Below are 20,368 nucleotides of genomic sequence, written 5' to 3'. Positions count from 1 at the left end.
TTTATTTATGTTCGTGTTACCTAAGAGGTATTTCAAGTTTAATTGGTTTATTTTTAAAATGCTTTCACTTTAGTTTGTCTTTTTTTTGATAGGAACTTCAGGACATTATATACGAAAAGTAAAAATAGCGCTTCTGTTTTCACCACTTGAATTTGGCAATTCAGGTTGATTTTTGCATGTGCTAGCTCACCGCTTGAAAAATGCAGACTTTTAATATAATTTTTTCTTATTTTCTGACCAGGCAATTCATTTGAATAAAACCCAGGTATTGTTAGTTATTTAAAGATACTGTTCTCTTTAAAAGAAAAGTCTGACTTAATAAATTAATACCAGTTTCCATGCTGAGACTGAGGTGCAAGAATACATTATTGTTTGGCTTACCAGTGTTCTTGAGAAGGGTGAAAACTGCTCTGGCTTTCTCTTGAGAAATTTTCCTGAACCTTTAGGCAGCCAAAGCTGGGTGTAAGCCTGCTGGTGCTGCAGGAAACCTTTTCTGAAAGTCTTGGCATATTTACGGACAGTACTGGAGTTGCTTACAGACAGGGAAATGCAGAAATTCCAGAGGACTGTTGGACACTGAGGTACAGGAACAGGACCGTGGGTGAGCCTTGCTAGGTACATTTGCTTTCAGCTAACCGTGGCCATTTAACTGGCCGTGGCTGTGGGCTTTGGGTGGATGATAGCTAGAGGTGATCATTTCCATCTCTTCAGGCTTCTCGATACCAGTACAAAACAAAACAAAGGTGTTGGGGTTTGCATGGGGAAAGCCCCCTGGTCCCACTGCAGAAAAGCAGTTTTAGACTTCTCAGCTCTTCTTCAAATCCAAATTGACTCGCACAGGGCTGTCTGTGCATCTTTACCTGGTTTCCTGAGATCAGCAGCATGGTCTTGGAAAACTCAGCTGTTTCTCTTAGGGTTTTGATAGGGTTTTGATAAGGCTTGTCTGGAGGGCCGTGGGTAGCTGAAGATTGTCTGGATGCATGGCAACTTAATGTGATCAGAGTGCAGCCACTGGGCTTACACACACAAGAGTAAGCCATGTATTCTGTTGTCTGGATTTTTGCATTACATGAAGTACTTTAAGCCCTGTGACCTTCAGTTGTTGTCAGGGGCTCATAACTGTTCAACACTGGAAGAAAGCCACACAATTGCCTGTGGGAAAGCTGGCTCACTGTGTGATCTACAATCTCTTCTTTTTTTTTTTTCCCCAGTTGTTCTGGTTTTGCTTGGGTAATCTTTCTTACCAAACTAAATTGGTGTCACCCAAGCAATTTAATGCTAAAGGTAGCTGGATTAGGAAGTCTGAATTGCATTACTCTTGGCAGAACCTTTTAACATCCTGACATGTGCTGTGGCTTCAACTGATAGAATAGTGAGTGCTCAGCCACTTAGAAAGAAGGTGGAACACATTAAGGTGCAACATCTAGTGTTCATATATAAAGACTTGCCGTTCCTTAAACCTGCAGTGTGGCTAAGATTCACAGGGCTTTTTTTCCTTGCATGACTGTTTTTAAGGACAGGTGAGATGGTGAGAACAGACCAAGTGAAACAGGAACATCATCTGCTTTGGTTGTCTTTAGTAACAGATGTCAGGGATTGCTGCCCTCTGCAGCTTCTGAGAAACATGTTGTGATGTCTGTCACTATAGAGCTATCATTGACAAGGATGTCTTCAAACAGGTTAGACTGCACCACTTGTGAAGCTTCAGGGATAGTCACCAAGGGATGTCATCTCCTAAATATAGAAAAATAACATCGGGTAAAGCTTTTAATGATACTCAAAACAATTGTAAAGGGTTCCACTTCCAGCAGTCATTGGGTAACTCCCACTGAAGAGACAGAAAGAGCTTAAAATCTGTGGAAGAAGGGTGAAATGTGTCCCAAACTGTGAAAATTGCAGTTTTGCAGTGACTTGCTGGTCTGCTGCTGTCAGGAGCAATTTGGGCAGTGCTGTTTGAATCAATACCTCTCTTTTAGGTGCCCTTTACCAGGCTCTTGTTAAGAGGGTTGTCCAGAGCCCCCAGTGAGGCAAGAGGAGGGCAGGGTGAAATTCAGCATCACCTTGCCTCTTTATGGATGGTATATTAAAGCTTAGCCACCAAAAATGGCAGCTTCACCAAACCTGTCTGTAAATCTCTAGTGTGGCTGAAGAAGCAGTTCTGAACTGAATCACATTCTCTCTGGGGGACTCTTCAGCACTAAGCCCAATTATTTTTTAAATGAGGGGGGAGTTAGCCCTCTGGGAAAGCCATAAATATGTCCATAGCTGAGCAATAGTGGGTTGTATATTCCCAAATGTCCTATTAAGGGAATTCACTAAAGAAAACAGACCATTCTTGTACTCTAGATGATGCTGCACATTTTACGCACAAATGTCTGAATAGTGTTCAGCTTACATCTAAGTTCATAGAAATTTAGTGTCACAGTGATGAAAACTGGACGGTTTTGTTTTTTTTGCGTCACAGATTATGCAAGCATTTTCAGTGTCTCATGATAGTTGCTTCAGAAGTTGAGAGGCAAGAAGTGAAGCTGTTGTCTCTTGGGGGAGCAGGGAGATGTGAGAGGAAGAGATGTGTGATGAAGAGATGCAGAATAGTTAGGTTGAAAAGGAGCTCAAGCAGTCATCTGGTCCAACCACTGCTCAGTTACTTCAGCAGTTTGCTTGTCCTGAATTATGAGATCTTCTGCCCCTTTCAGTAGTGGAATAGCATTTTCCTTCTTCCTTTCTCTTGCTTCTGGTTCCCTTTTGCATCCTTTCCAAATTTTAACTCCAGCCAAGCTTTGCACTTCCTAACTCTCCTTGTCTCCTTCTATTCCTCAGAGGTAGCTGTCCCTGCTTGCACATTCTCTATCGCGTTTTTTATTTGATCTCACTCAGGTGTTCAGACAAACTTGCCCCCTGCATTATCTCCTTGATTTTTTGCACACTAGGGTGGATTGCTCATATGCTTTAGGACGTTGTCTTTCAAGTACAGGCATTTCTCCTCAGTCCCTTGGCACTTAAAGCAGTTGAATGAGCAAAAACTACTACTTTGAAACAGAGAATCTTTGTTCTGCAATTTACCTTTCTTGCTTTCCTCAGGATTTCAATTTTTTCCATCACCTTATAGTCAGTTTACAGCTGTCATCCTTCATGTCCCTAGCCGTTTCTCCTTTATTCATCCCAAGCCCAGCAGTCTACTAGGAGGAGTGCCTGCAGAAAAGAAAAAAAAGTCTTTGAACCTCTCCGTATTCTCTGTGCCCTGATGTTTTGCTCTTCCAGCAAATATCAAAATAGTTGAAGTCTTCCTTGAAAACAGGGTAGTCAAAGTTTCCCATGAAAACAGTCCGTGATGCTTCTTCCATATGGTTAAAGAAGGCTTTATCCACTTTCTCTTCCTAACTCAACAGTCTGTGACTTATCCAAACTGTGCTTACGCCTTGTTTGCCATCCCCATGATCTGTGACCTTTCCTCTTTGACTGCTTGAATCACTGTCTATTGTGCTGCTGAAATAGTCAGCAAATGCTACCTAATACTTCTAGAAAATGCTAGACAGTTAGTAAACTAGTCAGAAGAGAGTGAAGAAGAGAGTATCAGTTTACTCTTCTTCCTGGTGTGATTTGGGTTGAATGATTTTCGTTGACCTTTCTTCTTCACATCTCAAGTTACGAGGTCTCTGTAGTAGGGACTGTCACTTGTGCAACACAGGTGCAGCTCCCATATGTCAGGTGTGAGCATTTTCTAGGGTTTGCAGGTCTGCTTCCCTACTGTTGTAAAAAAAGCTGATGTGTGAACACTGCTGCCTTCTGAAGACTTCAAGTGTCATTGCATTAGTGTTTCTGAATGTACCCTTGTTGTGGTGTAACTGGTGGGCAGCTCAGCTCCACACAGCTGTCCCTAGGTGGGGTGAAGGATAGAATCAGAAAGGTAAAAGTGAGAGAACCCCTGGTCTGAGATAAGGACAGTTCACCAGACAGAGCAGAAGCCAAGTGCACAAGCGAAGGATAGTGAGGAATTCATTGGCTGCTTCCCAAGCAGGTGTTCAGCCACTGCCAGGACAGCAGGGCTCAGCAAGCATCGCCGTTTCTTGGAAATGTCTTCGCCTTGAAAGTCCCTCCTTCCTCCTTCCAGCTTTGCTGTTCAGCATGATGCCGTGTAGTATGGGATGCAGTACTGGGCAGTTTGGGCCAGCTGTTCTGATTATGTTCCCTCCCAGCACCTTGTGCAGCCCCAGCCCCTCATTGGCCAGCCAGTGTGAGAAGATGAAATGTCCTTGGCTCTGTGTAAACACTGCTCAGCAACTGCTAACACATCAGTGGGTAATCAACTGTATTCTTACTCTAAATCTAAAACACAGCATCATACCATTTATATGAGGATAAGTAACTCTACTGCAACCAAAACCAGGGCAGTCCTGCATCTTTCTCTATGGGGCCTGAGATCTAGTGATACCGAGGACTCACAAGTCCGCTTCTCAGTGGCAAAGAAGTATGAGAATGTCTCTGTGCACCAAAGCAAGGTTGGAAGGAAACTTCCTTACTGAAAATGTACAGGATCTTTTCTTACTTGTTCATACAAGATCTTCTCTTTACCAGGAACACAGTGATTTGGGATATGACAGTAGGAAAAATATGTATTCTTAGTTTTCAATGCCAAGTGCCAGGATTTTGAATTTCACAGAGTTAGATGTTCAAGCTGATGATGTGGAATAGTGTGTGGATAGTGTGTGATGAGGATAAACATTAGATGACCTGCTCAAATTACTTATACATGTGGAAAGCCAAAAACTTTTTTCTTTTTTTTTTTTTTCCAGTTAGGAAGAACCTTTACATACTTGGAAATAGCTCACATCAGATCCTTTCACTGGCAAACAAAATAAGTCAAATTTTATTTTCTCTTTCTAGAACTGAATGGGTCCTTCCTGTTCTGGCTACAAAATGTGGAGTTTTTTTAGTGCCCTCCTCTTTAGACCTTTTACACAGGAATCCAAGTTTTAGATTCAGATTTGTGCCTTGAGATCTTAACTAAGAAAAGCAAAATTCTACACTATCCTGCTTGCACTGGTCAGTAGCTTCCAATCGTGATGTTCCTTCCTTTCCTTCTGTGTTCTGCATAAAAGCTAAAGGCTACTTGCTAACAAGTTGTTTGGCAGAGGTGAGGATTGTGAGAATTGTGTAGTGAGAATTGTGAGAACAGCGAGAATTGTGAGATTTCTCATGACTTCAGTATTTTAAAGTAGTGTTTGGCACTGTGTTGTGTACTGGCTGTGGTTACACGTTTAGTTACATCTTCTGCAACTTCCAGAGGCTATAGATCTGACAATAAAAGGCAAATAGTTTAATTAATCTTACTATGATTTTGGGCCCACTGCTGCAATCAGTTAATCTTGTTTGTACATATATACTTCAGAAATAATATCTTACTGAAATCAAAGGAACTTCAGTGGACAAAATGAGGGTTTGCAAGATCCACTTTAATAATATCAGTAACTATGTCTTGTTTTTAACAAGACTGGATTTACTTTGATTTCTAGATTAGTGCAGGTTATATTGAGCAGAACATTTAATGTATCACATAGATTTTTCCCTGTGATACTGTTGAAACACAAGTTACTGCTCTAATCATTTGTTTTACCATTAAAATTCTGTATGCAGATCTGGTCCCTGGGGATTTCAGTGTGTAAAAAGATACTCTATGGTCTAATCGGGCTCTGCAAGGAATACAGTATTGCTTCAACATTCAGTAGTAGCAAGCTTCATCAAAATGGAGAATTTGTCTAATATTGAAAGTGAAATGCTGTTCAAGAAGACAACTGTGAAAAGCAGGGGTGTATAATATTTTAAGACTTTTCTCAGATTAAACAAAGCCAAATTCAAGCCAGAGTTTAAGATGATTTGCATGACTCCACTTATTGTTAAAGAAAATTTTACAGCTGTCACTTCAGCATATAGGGTTTGTTGCAGCTCAGTTAAAATAGCATCACCACCAGAAACGACTGAGTAGCAGGATTTAATTAATGTGAAACTTATTTGCTACAGCTGGTGTGCCTTGGAAGATAATTTTGAAAAGCACCTACAAAAGCATAAATAGCAGAAGGCATGACTTGTGCTTTGAACTCATTTTGATGCTTTAAGTTGGATCTCTGGGGGCTTAATTCTATGATCTATTTTGGAGTTGCAAGTCTTGCAGACCTGAAGAAGTTCTGCTGGTGGTGTGGCACAGCCTGAGGATCATAACTCCTTGCTGTGGTGAATGTGACCAGCATCCCTTACCAGGGGGACAGTGGCTCTGCCTGCAGTCAGACAGTCTGTGCAAACTGCAAAAACCTACTGGTAGACAAGTATGATAAGCATCTCCTGGGGTGAGCATTTCTTTCCTTAAAGCAAGACAAAATTCTTTTTAGGAGAATTATTGTGTGTTTGCAGATGTCCTTACCATCATCAGTTGCTTTCGTGTAAAGATCTAAAGGCTTGGCAAAATAAATGTGTGGGTATTTTTGTGGACGTACCTTGACACAACCAGAATTTTGCAAAGCAATTTTTCTTAGATATTTGTATACAACCATGTCGTTTTGTAGAAAATGGTAGCTTCTTTACATGGGTATGTTTAGTAGTAATCCTGTTCTTGTCAAGAGCACACAGTGGAGTTTCTGTATTTTAATGGAGGAACATAATGCTATCCGTAGCTCTATTTTGTTTATGTAGCATGGCAAAGATGTGTGGCTTGTTGTGCAAACCAGACAAGGCACAATTGTACAGGGCCAGATTCTCATCTTTGCGTTGGCTCTGGGGATATGTTATGTGTGTTACTTTGCTGAAGTTTCATCAGGTTTGTTTTGACATTCAGAGCCTCTGACTTAAGTAGTACAGAAAGAGTCAATAAGAGCTGAAAGAGTGAGAGAGTGCCCAGACAAGCCGTAAAACAGTTCTTTTCACTGAAGTTCCTGTGGAGAGCTGGCAGAAAAATGTTGACAGACATCAGAAAGAAGGAACCACTAATACCTTCTTTTGCATACAACCAATATTGATTGTTCTTCTTTGTTCTGTTTTTAGGTTCCCATGACTCCTTTAGCTTCTACATTGATGAAGCCTCTCCAGTTGGGCCTGAACAGCCAGAAACGGTCCAGAACTTTGTGTCTGTTTTTGGGACTGTGGCTAAAAAGCTGATGAGGAAGTGGTTGGCTACACAGACCATGAACTTCACCAGCCAGCTGGGTGCAGGTATACGGTATTTTGATCTTAGGATTTCCACTAAGCCCAGAGACCCAGACAATGAACTCTACTTTGCTCATGGCTTATTCAGTGCCAAAGTTAAGGAAGGCCTGGAAGAGATCAATGCATTCCTTGCTGACCACCCAAAAGAAGTGATTTTCTTGGACTTCAATCATTTCTATGGAATGCAGAAATACCATCACGAAAAGCTTGTCCAGATGCTCAAGGACACGTATGGAAACAAAATGTGTCCTGCTATATTTGCCCATGAAGTAAGCCTCCAGTACCTGTGGGAAAAGGAACACCAAGTGCTGGTTTTTTATCACAGCCCAGTGGCTCTTGAGGTACCATTTCTTTGGCCAGGCCAGATGATGCCAGCTCCATGGGCAAACACAACAGATCCAGAAAAACTGATTCAGTTCCTGCAGGCATCAATCACTGAAAGAAGAAAGAAGGGCTCCTTTTTTATATCTCAAGTAGTGCTGACGCCAAAGGCTAGTACAGTGGTGAAAGGTGTTGCAAGTGGTCTCAGAGAAACAATAACAGAAAGGTAAGTTTATTTCAGTAACTTGAGCTGACTGTACTGGCTGTGTGTTGGTAATGCTGCTTTTCTAATTCCTTTTTACAGAAACTCCAACAGATGTGTTTCTGCTATGCTACTGTGGCTAAGATTCAGAACTTTAGCATAATCCTGAAATGTGCAACAGATTTAAGGAGGAACTATTGTATCTTGAAAGAAACTCTGGCATAAAAGCCTTATGAAATCATATGTGATTGGATTGGCTTCCCCTCCCCCCCCCCCCCCCCCAAATGCAGGCTTTTTCTTTTATTTTCAATTGTGCTTTCTTACCATAGGCACTGAACATATGCCCTTGTATTCCTCTCACATTTGTCTGCATAGAGTAGTTCAGTTCCAAGGGACCTACAAAGACCATTGAGTCTCACTGCCTGACCACAGGGCTAATCAAAAGTTAAGCATGTTATTGAGGACATTGTCCAAATGCTTCTTAAACACTTGACAGGCCATGGGACATCAACCACTTCTCCAGGAAGCCCGTACCAGTGTTTGACCACCTTCACAATGGCAGCTCTGTGCCATTTATGTCCTTCCATTGATTTCCAGGAGTGGAGTGCAGTACCTCCCTCTGCTTCTCCTCCTCAGGGACCTACAGAGAGCACTGAGGTCACCTGTCAGCCTGCTCTTCTCCAAACTGGACAACCCAGTTATCCTCACCTTCTCACAGGACATGCCTTCTTGGCTGCGTTATGAGCTCTTTTGCTGCCTCTGTGCTCATTCAAGTACCTTAACATCATTTTTACATTGTGGAGCCCACAGTATTCAAAGTGAGGCTGCACCGATATTACTTAAGTTTTGATTTATACATTGGCCTTCAAGTATTGAGTAAATAATTTTTTTTCATTTGGACTCCTCAGCAAAGTTCTGATAACACAGAATTTTGCATCCTTAACTACCTTTACTCATCTTAAAGATATATGATGTCTCTCTGCATACTGTCACACACAATATCATAGTTGTTAGGACTCAGTTGGAGTGATTTTGCCTCCTAACAGCCCTTCATTTGTCATATTAAAAAATTTGAAGGAAGAAACTCTGTAAGCCATTGTAGAGGTTGTGTATTTGGAATGCTGTGTTGACAGGCCATTAGTTCTTACATTACAAAAAATGTTGTCTGTGCAAGACATGCATTATTTATACCTTTCTGACTTTGATAAATCACAGCCAATTTTCAGCTTAAAGGCAAGTATGTGAGACTGTGTTGTTGACAACTTGCTAGTAAACCTGATATTTAATGTCAAGACATAAGATTTCTGGTTTAAAAAAAAAAAAAAAAAGTGTTGCAGAGTAGAATAATTTATAATGGGGAAGAATGACCTGTTAATATTCTGGTCTCTGTATGGTTGCTCCTGTGCTTGGAAGGTCTACTGGGAACACTGCCTCTTCTCTGTGATGAATAGCACAATATTTGTGATACTATACCCTCTGAAGAAAACATGGCTCACTTTTGAGAAGAATTGAACCATTTTTCATGACAGCTTTCCCAAGTGACTGTTTAGTAGGAAAAATCAGCACAAATGTTACCTGAAAAAACAAAACAGTGTCACAGAAGCTTTTATAGGCAGTTTAATATGATTCACTAATGTTTGTACAATTGTACTTGCAATTGTTTATGTATCCAAAATGTGTGTTTTTATAGGTTCCTTTGGGCAGGGTACCACTCTTACTGTTGAGTCTGAAGTGCACTTCTCAGTACTGAAATCCTACTTTGCTGATGGCTTTTACTTTTAAGCCCTCACCTTGATGTTCAAGCATTTGTTTTCTCTTGTAAACATCCTTGTGTGTGTCCTTTAGAACGTGAAGTAGCACAGCTGAGAAACTACCAGGTTACTCTTAAAACTCGCTGCATCAATAAAATAGCAAGTTAAAAAAATGCTTTGTCTACAGGAGATTCTGAGATCACAAAGAATTTACTTGAAATGTGAGTAATGGGTTGGGCAGGACTACCTGACTGTTGTTTTCCCAAATTTCAACTGAGATGTTCACTGAATCGTAGGGTCCCTTCCGAAGCACGTTCCATAGAGCGGGTTACACAGGAAAGCACACAGGGAGGTTTTGCATATCTCCAGAGGAGACTCCACAACCCCTCTGGGAAGCTTGTTCCAGTGTTCTGTCACCCTCCCAGTAAAGTTCTTCCTCATGTTCATATGGAATTTTTTTTGTGCCCATTACTTCCTGTTCTGTCTCTTGGTACCATTAAAAAGAGCCTGGCATAGGTTGTTCTCAAAGTAATGCCTCCTATTCATTTCCATGGAAACTACAAAAGGTACCAAGAGCACAATAACACTATTTAATAAAGCACATTCTCAGGCTACAAAACATGATTTTTCAGCATAGTCACCACCATTAACTATGTATTGTCACCACTGTGAACGAGAGTCTGCAGGCCACACTCTTAAAAAAAATGTGCACCAGCTGAAGTGATGCACTTTGCCACTGCTGAAATGCACCACTCACCATCTGACTGTGCTCACATCCACTGTTTGGTCTCCATAAACATTCATCAAGCATCAAGGAGTACAATTTTTTTGGCATGGATGGAATACATTACCTTTGCTTCATACACACTTCCATGTTAGACACCGTTTTGTCAGGCTGTGCCTCTGCTGCTATCTGTCACACAGCAACAAAATGTAATGGAATATTGATGGGAAGTTCAACCTCTACTGCCAAACCACCAATGTCTGCTTCTGACATCCTGGGCCAACATAAGAAAATGGGAGCCATTACTTTAGGAACAGACCTCATATAAGCATTGATAAGATTCACCCTCAGTTTTCTCTTCTATGGGCTGAACAGTCCCAGGTCTCTCAGCCTTTTCTCAGATGGGAAATGCTCCCTGCCCTTAATCATTTTTGTGGCCCTCTGCCAAATGCTCTCTTGAAGTGCTCCGTCTTTGAAGTTGACTCAGTGCAATGCACTCCTGATGTGGCCTCACCAGAGCAGATAGAGGGGGAGGATCACCTCACCTTGACCTGCTGGCTATTAACTCTTACTAATGCTCCCCAGTATACCTCTAGCCTTCTTGACCACAAGTGCACACATGGTCAACCTGTTGTCCACCAGGACACTCAGGTTTTTCTCTACAGAGCTCCTTTCCAACAGGTCAGCCACTAACCTGTACTAATGCATGGAGTTATTCCTCCCAGGGGAAGGATGTTATGCTTAGCCTTGTTGAACCTCACAAGGTTCCTCTTTGCACAACTCTTCAGTCGCTCCTGCCAGCTCCCTCAGCACTTGGGTGTGCATTCTATCTTGTCCCATGGAACTGCGTGAGTTGAGTTTGCCTAGATCTCTGTCCAGATCCACCTCAACAAAGGGCAAGTCTTCCTTTCCACACTCTCATATCTCCAGGGTCAGGGATTCCTGCAGGACTATCTCAGCAGTAAAGACTGAAGCAAAGAAAGTGTTCAGTAAGTCTGCCTATTCAGTGTCCTCCATTACCAGGGCTCCCACCTCATTCAGTAGGTCCTTTGGCTACTGACATGCTTAAAGAAGCCTTTCTTCTCCCCTTGCCAGAAGTCTCTCGTCCCTTGCCAAATTTAATTCCAAGTCTGCCTTAGCCTTCCTTGTTACATTGCTGCATGTCCTGACAGTGTTTCTATAATCCTCCAGGTGTCTAGGCCCCTTTTCCACATTTTGTAGACTTTCTTTTTCCGTTTGAGTTTTTTCTTGAGCTTCTAAGTATCTTAAGTATGGGAGTCAAAGGGACATGGCCAATCTCTTTTCATCAGTCTGTGGGGACTGGACAAGGGAAAATGGCCATAAACTGCAGCATAGGAAGTTCCACACCAATATGCGAAGGAACTTCACAGTGAGGGTGACGGAGCACTGGAACAGGCTGTCCAGGGAGGTTGTGGAGTCTCCTTCTCTGCCTGGATGCCTACCTGTGCAGCCTGCTGTAGGGTTTCAGCTTTGCAGGGGGGTTGGACTTGATGGTCTCTGGAGGTTCCTTCCAGCCCCTACAATTCTGTAATTCTGTGATCTATACAGATCTCCTGTCACCTTAGTCTGATTTCTCAGGGATGCAGAGATATTGAGCTGAGAAGTGGTTACTGAATACTAACCAACTTTCTTGGGCCTCCTTACCTTGCAAAGCTGTAACCTATGGTATGCCTCCATGTACGTCCTTTGATAGGTCAAAATTGGCTCTCTTGAAGTCCAGGGTTAACAGTCCTACCTACTGCACATTTTTCTTCTCTGTAAGATCCCAAACTTTGCAATCTCGTGGTCAATGCATCCAAAGGTGTCCGCAGCCTTCACATCCCCAACCAGTCCATCCTCATTTATATGAACAAGGTCAGCTGCATGCCTCTCCGTGTTGGCTTTTCCACCATGTGTGTCAGAATGTTGTATTCTGTGCACTGCAGGAATCTCTTGGACTGTGCGTGCTTTGCAGGGCTGCTTTTCCAGTAAACATCAGGGTGGCTGAAGTCTCATGAGAACCAGTGCCTACTACTTTCGGGTATCTGGAGAGTACCTCATCAGCTTCCTCGTCCTGATCAGATGGCCTGTAGTAGACACTTATAATGGTGTCACCCATTTTAGCCTGCCCCTTAAGCTTTCCACTCATTTAGCATTCATCCCCAGGCAGAGCTTGATCCATTCCAGTTACCCTCTCACATGAAGAGCAGCTCCACTGCCTCACCTTTCTGCCTGTCTTTCCTAAGAAGTACATAGCCACGTGAACCCTAAGCATCTGCTCTGTGTATACTTTTTTTCCCTTACTTTGCTTATTTCTTTTAACCATTACAAAACAAAAGAACTTTTAAAATATCTCCAGAGCTAGTATTTTGTCTTTCAAGAATGGAAGTTGAAATCATACTAGTTGTTGAAAAAAGTACACTGCAGGAAGATACAGTCCCGAAATATGTGTTAATTTATGCAGAAATTGAGCTCATATATTGAACTAAGTACTGAAAGTGAAAACCAGGTATACTCAAAACTGCTCCTCATGTGATGATGATCCTGTTAAAAATAAATAGATTAGCAATTAAAAGGTGGAATACAATTAGTAGAATTGTCAGAATTCTCTTCAATCTCATTGCATTAATATTTCAGTAATTTAAAAGAATGTAATCCATACTAAGGGACTTGGGGTATATGTTCCAGCTACATGGAGCTTGCTACATTGAACCATCTGGTGATTATTTGGAGAAACATTCAATCCTTTTCAGAATGAATGCACACATCGGATTGTATTATCACATGCAGGTATATTGCACGTGTGCCTTTGCTGGCAGCTGCCTTTCTTTTTTTTTCATTAATGGAATACTCTGTTTAGGAAATGTTTCTTTTCAGCATTTTCAAATAAAACCCTTATATGTCTCTGCTTTTCACCTCTTCTATGCAGTGGTCACTGTCAGTTATCTACTTAGTTTTGGGAACAGTGCAGAGTTTGGATCCTTGTGGATCCCGTGACACATATCAGCTTGTTCATTGCTCATGAGATTATTTAAGATTGCTAGAACAAAGGTCAGAGAGAGAAAACATTTTTTCTCTTGGTTGCAGCATCCGTCAGACTAGCAAAATCACAAGCAGACTGTATGAAGCAATCCGTGCTCCTTCATGTGGTATGGAATATTCCTTCATAGCCAGTGAGCTGGAGGGGTTGGCAGCTCTTTAGCATGGCTGCTTGCTGTGATGCAAGTCCACTTGCTCCAGCCACAGTGGAGCAGTGTTTGATGGTGCTGCTGATTCTTTTCCAGAACAAGCACAGATTTTGTTCCGGGCACTGTTCCTCACTGCACCGTGACTGAGGTGGCCAGGTGAGAGGTGAAAGATACAGTTTTGTGCTTCCAAGCCTGAAGTCACCAGGATTGATATTTACTGATGAACTTTCTTTATAGATATTGCTACTATCATCAGAGATGATACTCAGTGGGATGACAATTTGAAAGAAATGGAAATTTAAAAGTCTTCCATCTTTCTACCCTGAGCAAATACAGAAGGAAAAGCTGTTTCTTGTGAACTCTTCTTACATCAATGGATCACCTTTACAGAGCTTCATACCACAGCTTTTATCTGTTACTTGAATAAGGAGACTCACACATGTGTGCGTACATTACGTTCTTGGATTTGATGAAAAACTTCGAGGACTAACAATATGTTTTCTGGTGTAATGTTCTGTCAGGCACAGTTTATGTGCCAAGAAGTACTCTTTGATTAGCAAACAGTATGTACCAAATGAATTACATTCCCTCTGCTTATTGAATTAACTTCACAGTGAGGCAGCTGCCTTTAGTACATCTGAAAGACGGTTGTGAAACAACCTTTTGATGCATGTAGAGCTGTTCCTCATATTAATGTAGTTTGTTTTCTGATTTGTAGTGAAATTACTAATTTTATTTCTGATGGATAAATGACACTAGAGACAAGCATTATATTCTCTTTGTTGTCTCTGAGGTTGAATAGTACAAAAGAATAACAGATCTCATTTAGAGGAAAAAAAAAATCTTGATGTACTTCTAAAGCTTTTGAGGACTGGAAAATAGACACATACCCAGCCTATTGTCCCTTGATTTCCAAATTAATCTCTAAGGATAATGTTCCCTACAGCTCACACATTACTAAATCCTTGACCACCATGCTAAAGCTCTCCCCTTAGCAACCAAAGCAGAAAAATTAAAAAAAAAAATCATGAAATCCTGCACATGGAAACCTTTGAAGTGAAGGCAAAGCATAGACAGTATTAATAACAGGGGTGGTAAGTAGGGCAAGAAGCTGTCTGGAGAAAAGCCATCTCTGGGTGCAGTCATAAACTAAGCAGGGTCATATTTAGCTAGCATATAGGTGGATATTAAAAGAAAAATAATCCCTGGAATTGCAGAAAGTGGGATTTTGTGGTCAGCTACAGGGATTGCACTCCACCACCAAGCCATTCCTCATCCAGCTTAATTTTTGGGAGTTTCTGTGTTTCTGGAAGACTGAGATTTTGTTGCTTTGTATCCATACGAGGTACTGACTGATGCCATTTTTAATTGGAATTTGATGAAAACAGATATCGTGGAAATGGCAATTGTATTTTGCTAATTATGTGAGTGCTCTGACTCCTTATAATCTTGGTGTCTGCTGCCATTATGGGCTGCAGAAGAGCTGCAGTTTCAGCTGAGCTGGCATGGGTTTACTACTAAGCAAACCCACAGCAACCCATCTTAAGCCGCCAAGAGGCAAGAGCAGACCCAATCTCTTACTTAGGTCTGTAGTAGCAGCATGCTTGGCCATCGTTGCGTTTGACTTTGAAGGCAGTTCTCTTTTTTTTTTTTTTCCTTCTTTCTCTAGGAGGCACAGACTATCATTACCAGAGACTTTACAACTGAACTCTGCAATCCAGACAAATCCTTTGTATTTCTGTTTTCAAATTACTCTCCTAGCTGTTCCACAGAAGAGGAAGTTTCTGGGTTGGTGCACAGACCTTGGTGTCACCTGAAGCATCCAGAAGCCACATCAGTGGTCCTCTCCTATAAAATCCAGAGTGGGCTGTGCACTTTTAGTTTGTTTTTACTGGCAGATGTTTTAGTGGCATTTCATCTTGGGAACTTCTTTGAGTACAAAGATGTTGGTATAGTGTTCCCTTGAGAAGTGATGGGTGGTTTTATCTGATGGCTGACTGATGGTGAAGCTGGGATAGTAGTAAAATGCCACGGAATAGAAGAACATGAGATTTTTAATAACTTTATTATGGATTAGTAGAGATCTAAGTGTGTATTAGTAGCATATAAGATTTAGTCCAGAAAAGAAGACAACATACTGGTTACCAACTCTGTGCCAACCCATGTTATTGATGGCTTGACTTTTGGGTTTTCTCAGAGTGGCTGCTCTTCTTTTCTTCATAGAATTTTCCCCATTTGGCCTGCCTGTGACTTATGTTTGGTGCCAAAACACCTGTTTGCAGTTACAGTGTATGCTATGTGACTGCTCTTAAAGATATTTTATGTGATGCTGTCATCACACTCTCTGAGCATAGTCTGACCCTGCATATACAGAAAGCAGCAACTGTTTTTCAGTATGAAAAGTAAATGTTTATTCTCCATCCCCATCTGCTCTGTGCCTTTACTAACATGTACTTTCCTGAAAGATTTCATACTCCAATCTGTCTCACCACTGTAGTGAAATTGCAAATGGCTCATTGATTTGGTTGGGTTTTCTTTCTGACATTACTCAGATAACTATGGAAATTCTAAAGCTAAGAGATGCTAGTAAGTGCGGACCCTGGGTGAAAATCTGTTTCTTAGTAGAGGGTCAGGGTCGGTCTGCCTGTGCTTTCTACCTCTTTGTGAAGGGAACAGTTTCTTCATGAGTTGGTCCTTCTCTTCTTTGTTTGTAAGGTACAAAGTGAGCACAGTGATATACGCGAACAAGCACTTCCAGATGTATTCACAGGGTGGCTTTCAAGTTGATAGTGAAGTTCGGTAATAAAAAGGCATTTAATACAAATTGTGGTAAATAAAAACTCAGCAGGTATTGCAACATTCATGTCTCTGTGTAGTGTTGGCAGTAGCACACTGCAAACCATTGCCTTTGGAACATAACAATATGGAACAACGGGGGCATCATCATCACTTTTTAAGCAGAGAAAGGGACAATTGTAGACTAAACAACATGTAGTTACTATGTATTTGAAGTCTGAGGTGTCCTTGTACCTGCTCAGTGTTTCTGGAATGGTAGGACGTGGATGGAAAGTTGTCAGAAACTTCCCATCAGCTCTTAAAGTTCTATTACACATGCTGTATCATTCCACATGCATATGGTAATGGTAAATTCTTAGCATTCTCCAAGGCAATAGAGGAGAATTTTGAAGTGTAATCTAGAGAGAATGCATCCACACTCTCTCTAGAGAAGTCACTTGTGTATCTGCCATCTGCCGTGGCTATTTCTAAACTTGCTTGGTAGGCTAAGGGGCCTTCAGCTGTGGAAACCCTGCAGGATCCATTATCGTTTGTTGGTATGTGTTCTGTTGTGATAGGGGAGAAAGGAGAGATGGGAGCTTAAGGGATGGTCTGAAAGGATGTACTTTCAAATCAGCAGGAGCACTGATCATAGAGTCATAGAATGGCCTGGGTTGAAAAGGACCACAATGATCATCAAGTTTCAACCCCCCCCCTGCTCTGTGCAGGGTCACCAACCACCAGACCAGGCTGCCCAGAGCCACATCCAGCCTGGCCTTGAATGCCTCCAGGGATGGGGCTTCCACAGCCTCCTTGGGCATCCTGTTCCAGTGTGTCACCACCCTCTGGGTGAAAAACTTCCTCCTAATAACTAACCTAAACCTCTGCCATCTTAGTGTAAAACTGACCTCTAGCAATAACACTGCCAGAAGATACTGGCACTTTCTAAAAAATCTGATCTGTCTTTTGAGGTTAGGAGGGGAAGAGTTACGTGTTTTTCTCACCAGAGAACAGCTGTAAATGAGTAAAATGCCTGGAATCTGTGAAGTAAACTTCCAGTCTGGTCAGAGTTTTATTGAAGATGTTCCAAGCCTGAAATTAATTTTATTAAATGCTGCCCCATGCTTACACATAAAAAGCCTTTGTGGACTGCATGAGTAATTGGGTGTGCAGGATATAGGCAGAGCTGGTACAAAACATACAGGGAAAGCAGTAAGAGGTCACGGCAACCTGATGACACATTTACACAAGATAAATGGCTGAAACAGGATGAGTGGAAAAAGAATTGGTAATTAGAGAAGTCAGGCAGGAAGAGTGTCTTGGTGACATGCTACATTCTGTATGATGCAAAACGTGCATAGGCTTGGAAAATGCTTTTCTTCTGTGAAAACTGAAGTAATAGTGTTTGCCCCTAAGGGATTCATTAATGTCCTTGGAGTAAAATGCAATTCTTTTTTAAGGAGCCACAATTCTTGTGAAAGATACTGCCTTGATAAAATATATAGCTTATTTTATTTTTCTTCCATAGGCTTCCAAGCTCTTAGCTTGGAAATGTACATTTTGTCAAACTTCTTGTCTGAACTTTACTGCTAGGCAAAAGCTTCATTATTCCATTTATTTCCATCAACTGTTTTTTTGTTGTTGCTTGTTTGTTTGTTTGCTTTGATGGGGTTTTTTTTGTGGCTAAGGTAGAAACTATATGTAGTAGGAGATTATAGCATCGTAGAATCATAGAATCTTTAAGGTTGAAAAAGACCACTAAGATCATCTAGTCCAGCTCTCAGCCCATCACCACCATGCCTGCTAACCCACATCCCTCAGTGCCACTTCCACATGTTTTTTGTAAACCTCCAGGGACCTCCCTGGACAGCCTGTTCCAGAACCTCACTACTCCTTCTGAGAAGTTTTTCCTAATATCCAACCTGAACCTCTCTTGGCACAGCTTAAGGCCATAACCCCTCATCCCGTCACTAATTAATTACCTGGGAGAAGAGGCCGACCCCTCTACAACTTCCTTTCAAGAGCATGTCTATAATTATAATGATAGGATTGTACATATTGTTCCATGCTATACCGTTGCTTCAGGAGAACACAGGCTATTATAGTAAAATGTCTTTCAGTATTTATCTTAGATGCTAATGGAAATATAAAAGATATGTCTTTAAAACACTGAATGATCATTGGTGGGACCTGACCTTTGGCAAAATTTTAATTTTGAAGCTGTTGATCCAAGAGGCTTTGTAACTAAGCAACTGTCATCCAGAATGTATTATGTCATAAAACAGTATTAAGATATGGAGGAGATTGAGAAGTTCAAGTCAGAGCCATGGTGACATGCAAGTACTTTCCCAGTGAATTTTTTTGTTTTTTGAGTTGCAGCACAAAGAACAAACTCTGCCATCATTTGTTCCTTAGTAGGGTATTAACCCCTGCTTAGCTTTATCTTTCAGGTAGTGCTGTGGTGCTGTCAGTTGTGCCAGCAAGTACAATTGTGTAGGAAATCAGGAATCAAGAACTGATCTGGACCTTGGGTGATGCAGCTTCTTGATTTTGCTGCTGGCCAGTGATATGGGACAACAGTAGCCCTCTGCCCTCTCCATTTGTATTTACACATTCTAATGTCAAAAGCAGGCTTCTCTCCTTTTACAGTGGGGGCCACTGAAATCAAAGTTCCTAAGCGATGTTGTAGTTCAAAAGATTTGTGCAGGTAGTAGTGTACTGCACTGTTCAAGTAACCAGGAAGGGATCATTTTAGCCAGGGCATTTAGTGTCCTGTTTCCCAAGATTGGAGAGGACATTGCAAAGCAACTTGCCTCCTTGTCTGCAGTGATTCTTTGACTAATCAGAGTAAATTCACTATGGATTGCCTTGGTTTTTCTGCTTACCAGGGCTTCCTGGAAGGAAAACAAGCATGGCAGCCTTGAATGGAGAGATGCCTTGAAAAGTGGGTGACCAACAAAGAGGTGGAGGCAGGATGTGGTCATCTTAGCTGCAAACTGAAGCAGTGACCCCAGAGTGGATCTGCCTCAAGGCACCTGCTCTTACTGCCTTTTGCAGGGAACAGGGTGAAAGAGGCCTACTGACATCTGCCCCTGCTCAGGACCATCCTTTCCCTGGCTACCTTTCACCATTTCCCTGCTTCCCCACACACACAGTTTTTGCTTTGTTTAATTTCTTCCTCTCGACAGTTGCAAGCAGTCAGTCCAACAAGATTCATTTCTACTTCCCTTGCTTGTATGACAATGATAAGGATTTGGTCAATTAAGACAAAATAATTAAATCTGAGACCAGAGAGTTAACATCATCTTTTAAAGCTGTTGCTAGTGCCACTGTGATGAATCAGTGGGAAAGGGAATTACATACCTAGAGATGTTTCAGGCTGTCATCAGAAGCCAGGCAGGCAGTTCTGCAGGTAACTGTAGTGAATGTGTGTGGAAACTAATGCTGTTTCTCTGAAGAGCATCACCACATGGCACAGCAAGACTCCATCATTTGAGTGACCTTCTGCAGTATTTCAAGGGCAGGACTCATCTGACAGGGATGCGCAAGATCATTGCTAAAGCCTTGCAAATGAAGTGTTCTGATTCCCACTCACTTGTCCTTGCTTAGTGCCATCCTGCTGCTGATCACGGATCAGAAAGCATTTGGATGGTAATGATCTCTGTCGCTCGTGGCATTTGCTGCTGGCTCCTTTTTTCCCTCACACAATGTTTTGTGATATTCGTGTCTGGCTGTGCTAAAACAGAAAAAACATAAATGCAGCTGAACGGTCAACTCTTGGTAGAAGACTCCTTTCTTTGTACACTGCAACCTGAGGAGCATTTGTGGAAGTAGTATGCCCTGTGATGATCATCTGTTGTTTTTCTGTTGTTTTTTTTTTTTTCTTGTAAGCTATTTCTAATGAAATTTACAAGAAGGCTGCTTCTTGGAAAAATATTTTCCAGCTCAGGCAGGACTTTCCTTTATTCTTTAGTAGCTGGAAATGCACTGTGTGGACCAACCACTGGCCCACTTAATGTAATTCCCTCTCAGTAATCTTCTGGGATGCCCTCCTGCCTGCAGCAATAAGCTTTACAGTCAGCACTGACCATACTGTCTACCTGCTCCTGTGCTGAGTAGTTCTTCTTAGGGTACATCTCTTCTGTGGTGCCGACTAAAAGCAGCTGGCAGGGATTTTTTTCCTTATTGATTTAGCTGTTGTTTGTTTGTTTGT

General features: G+C 41.7%; 1 protein-coding gene across 2 annotated transcripts in view; it reads left to right on the top strand.

The window, feature by feature from the left end:
- PLCXD3 (phosphatidylinositol specific phospholipase C X domain containing 3) overlaps positions 1-20,368 on the top strand; it is a 96,586-nt gene that overhangs the window by 47,886 nt on the left and 28,332 nt on the right. For both annotated transcript variants that reach the window (XM_003642932.6, XM_040656557.2), the window contains one exon: positions 7,033-7,741. In XM_003642932.6, coding sequence (XP_003642980.1) covers positions 7,033-7,741 — 709 coding nt within the window. The remainder of the gene's footprint in view (positions 1-7,032; positions 7,742-20,368) is intronic.

Source organism: Gallus gallus, chromosome Z, assembly GCF_016699485.2.
Source record: "Gallus gallus isolate bGalGal1 chromosome Z, bGalGal1.mat.broiler.GRCg7b, whole genome shotgun sequence".
NCBI classification, from domain to species: Eukaryota; Metazoa; Chordata; class Aves; order Galliformes; family Phasianidae; genus Gallus; species Gallus gallus.
This window is presented reverse-complemented; position numbering and strand designations above follow the sequence as displayed.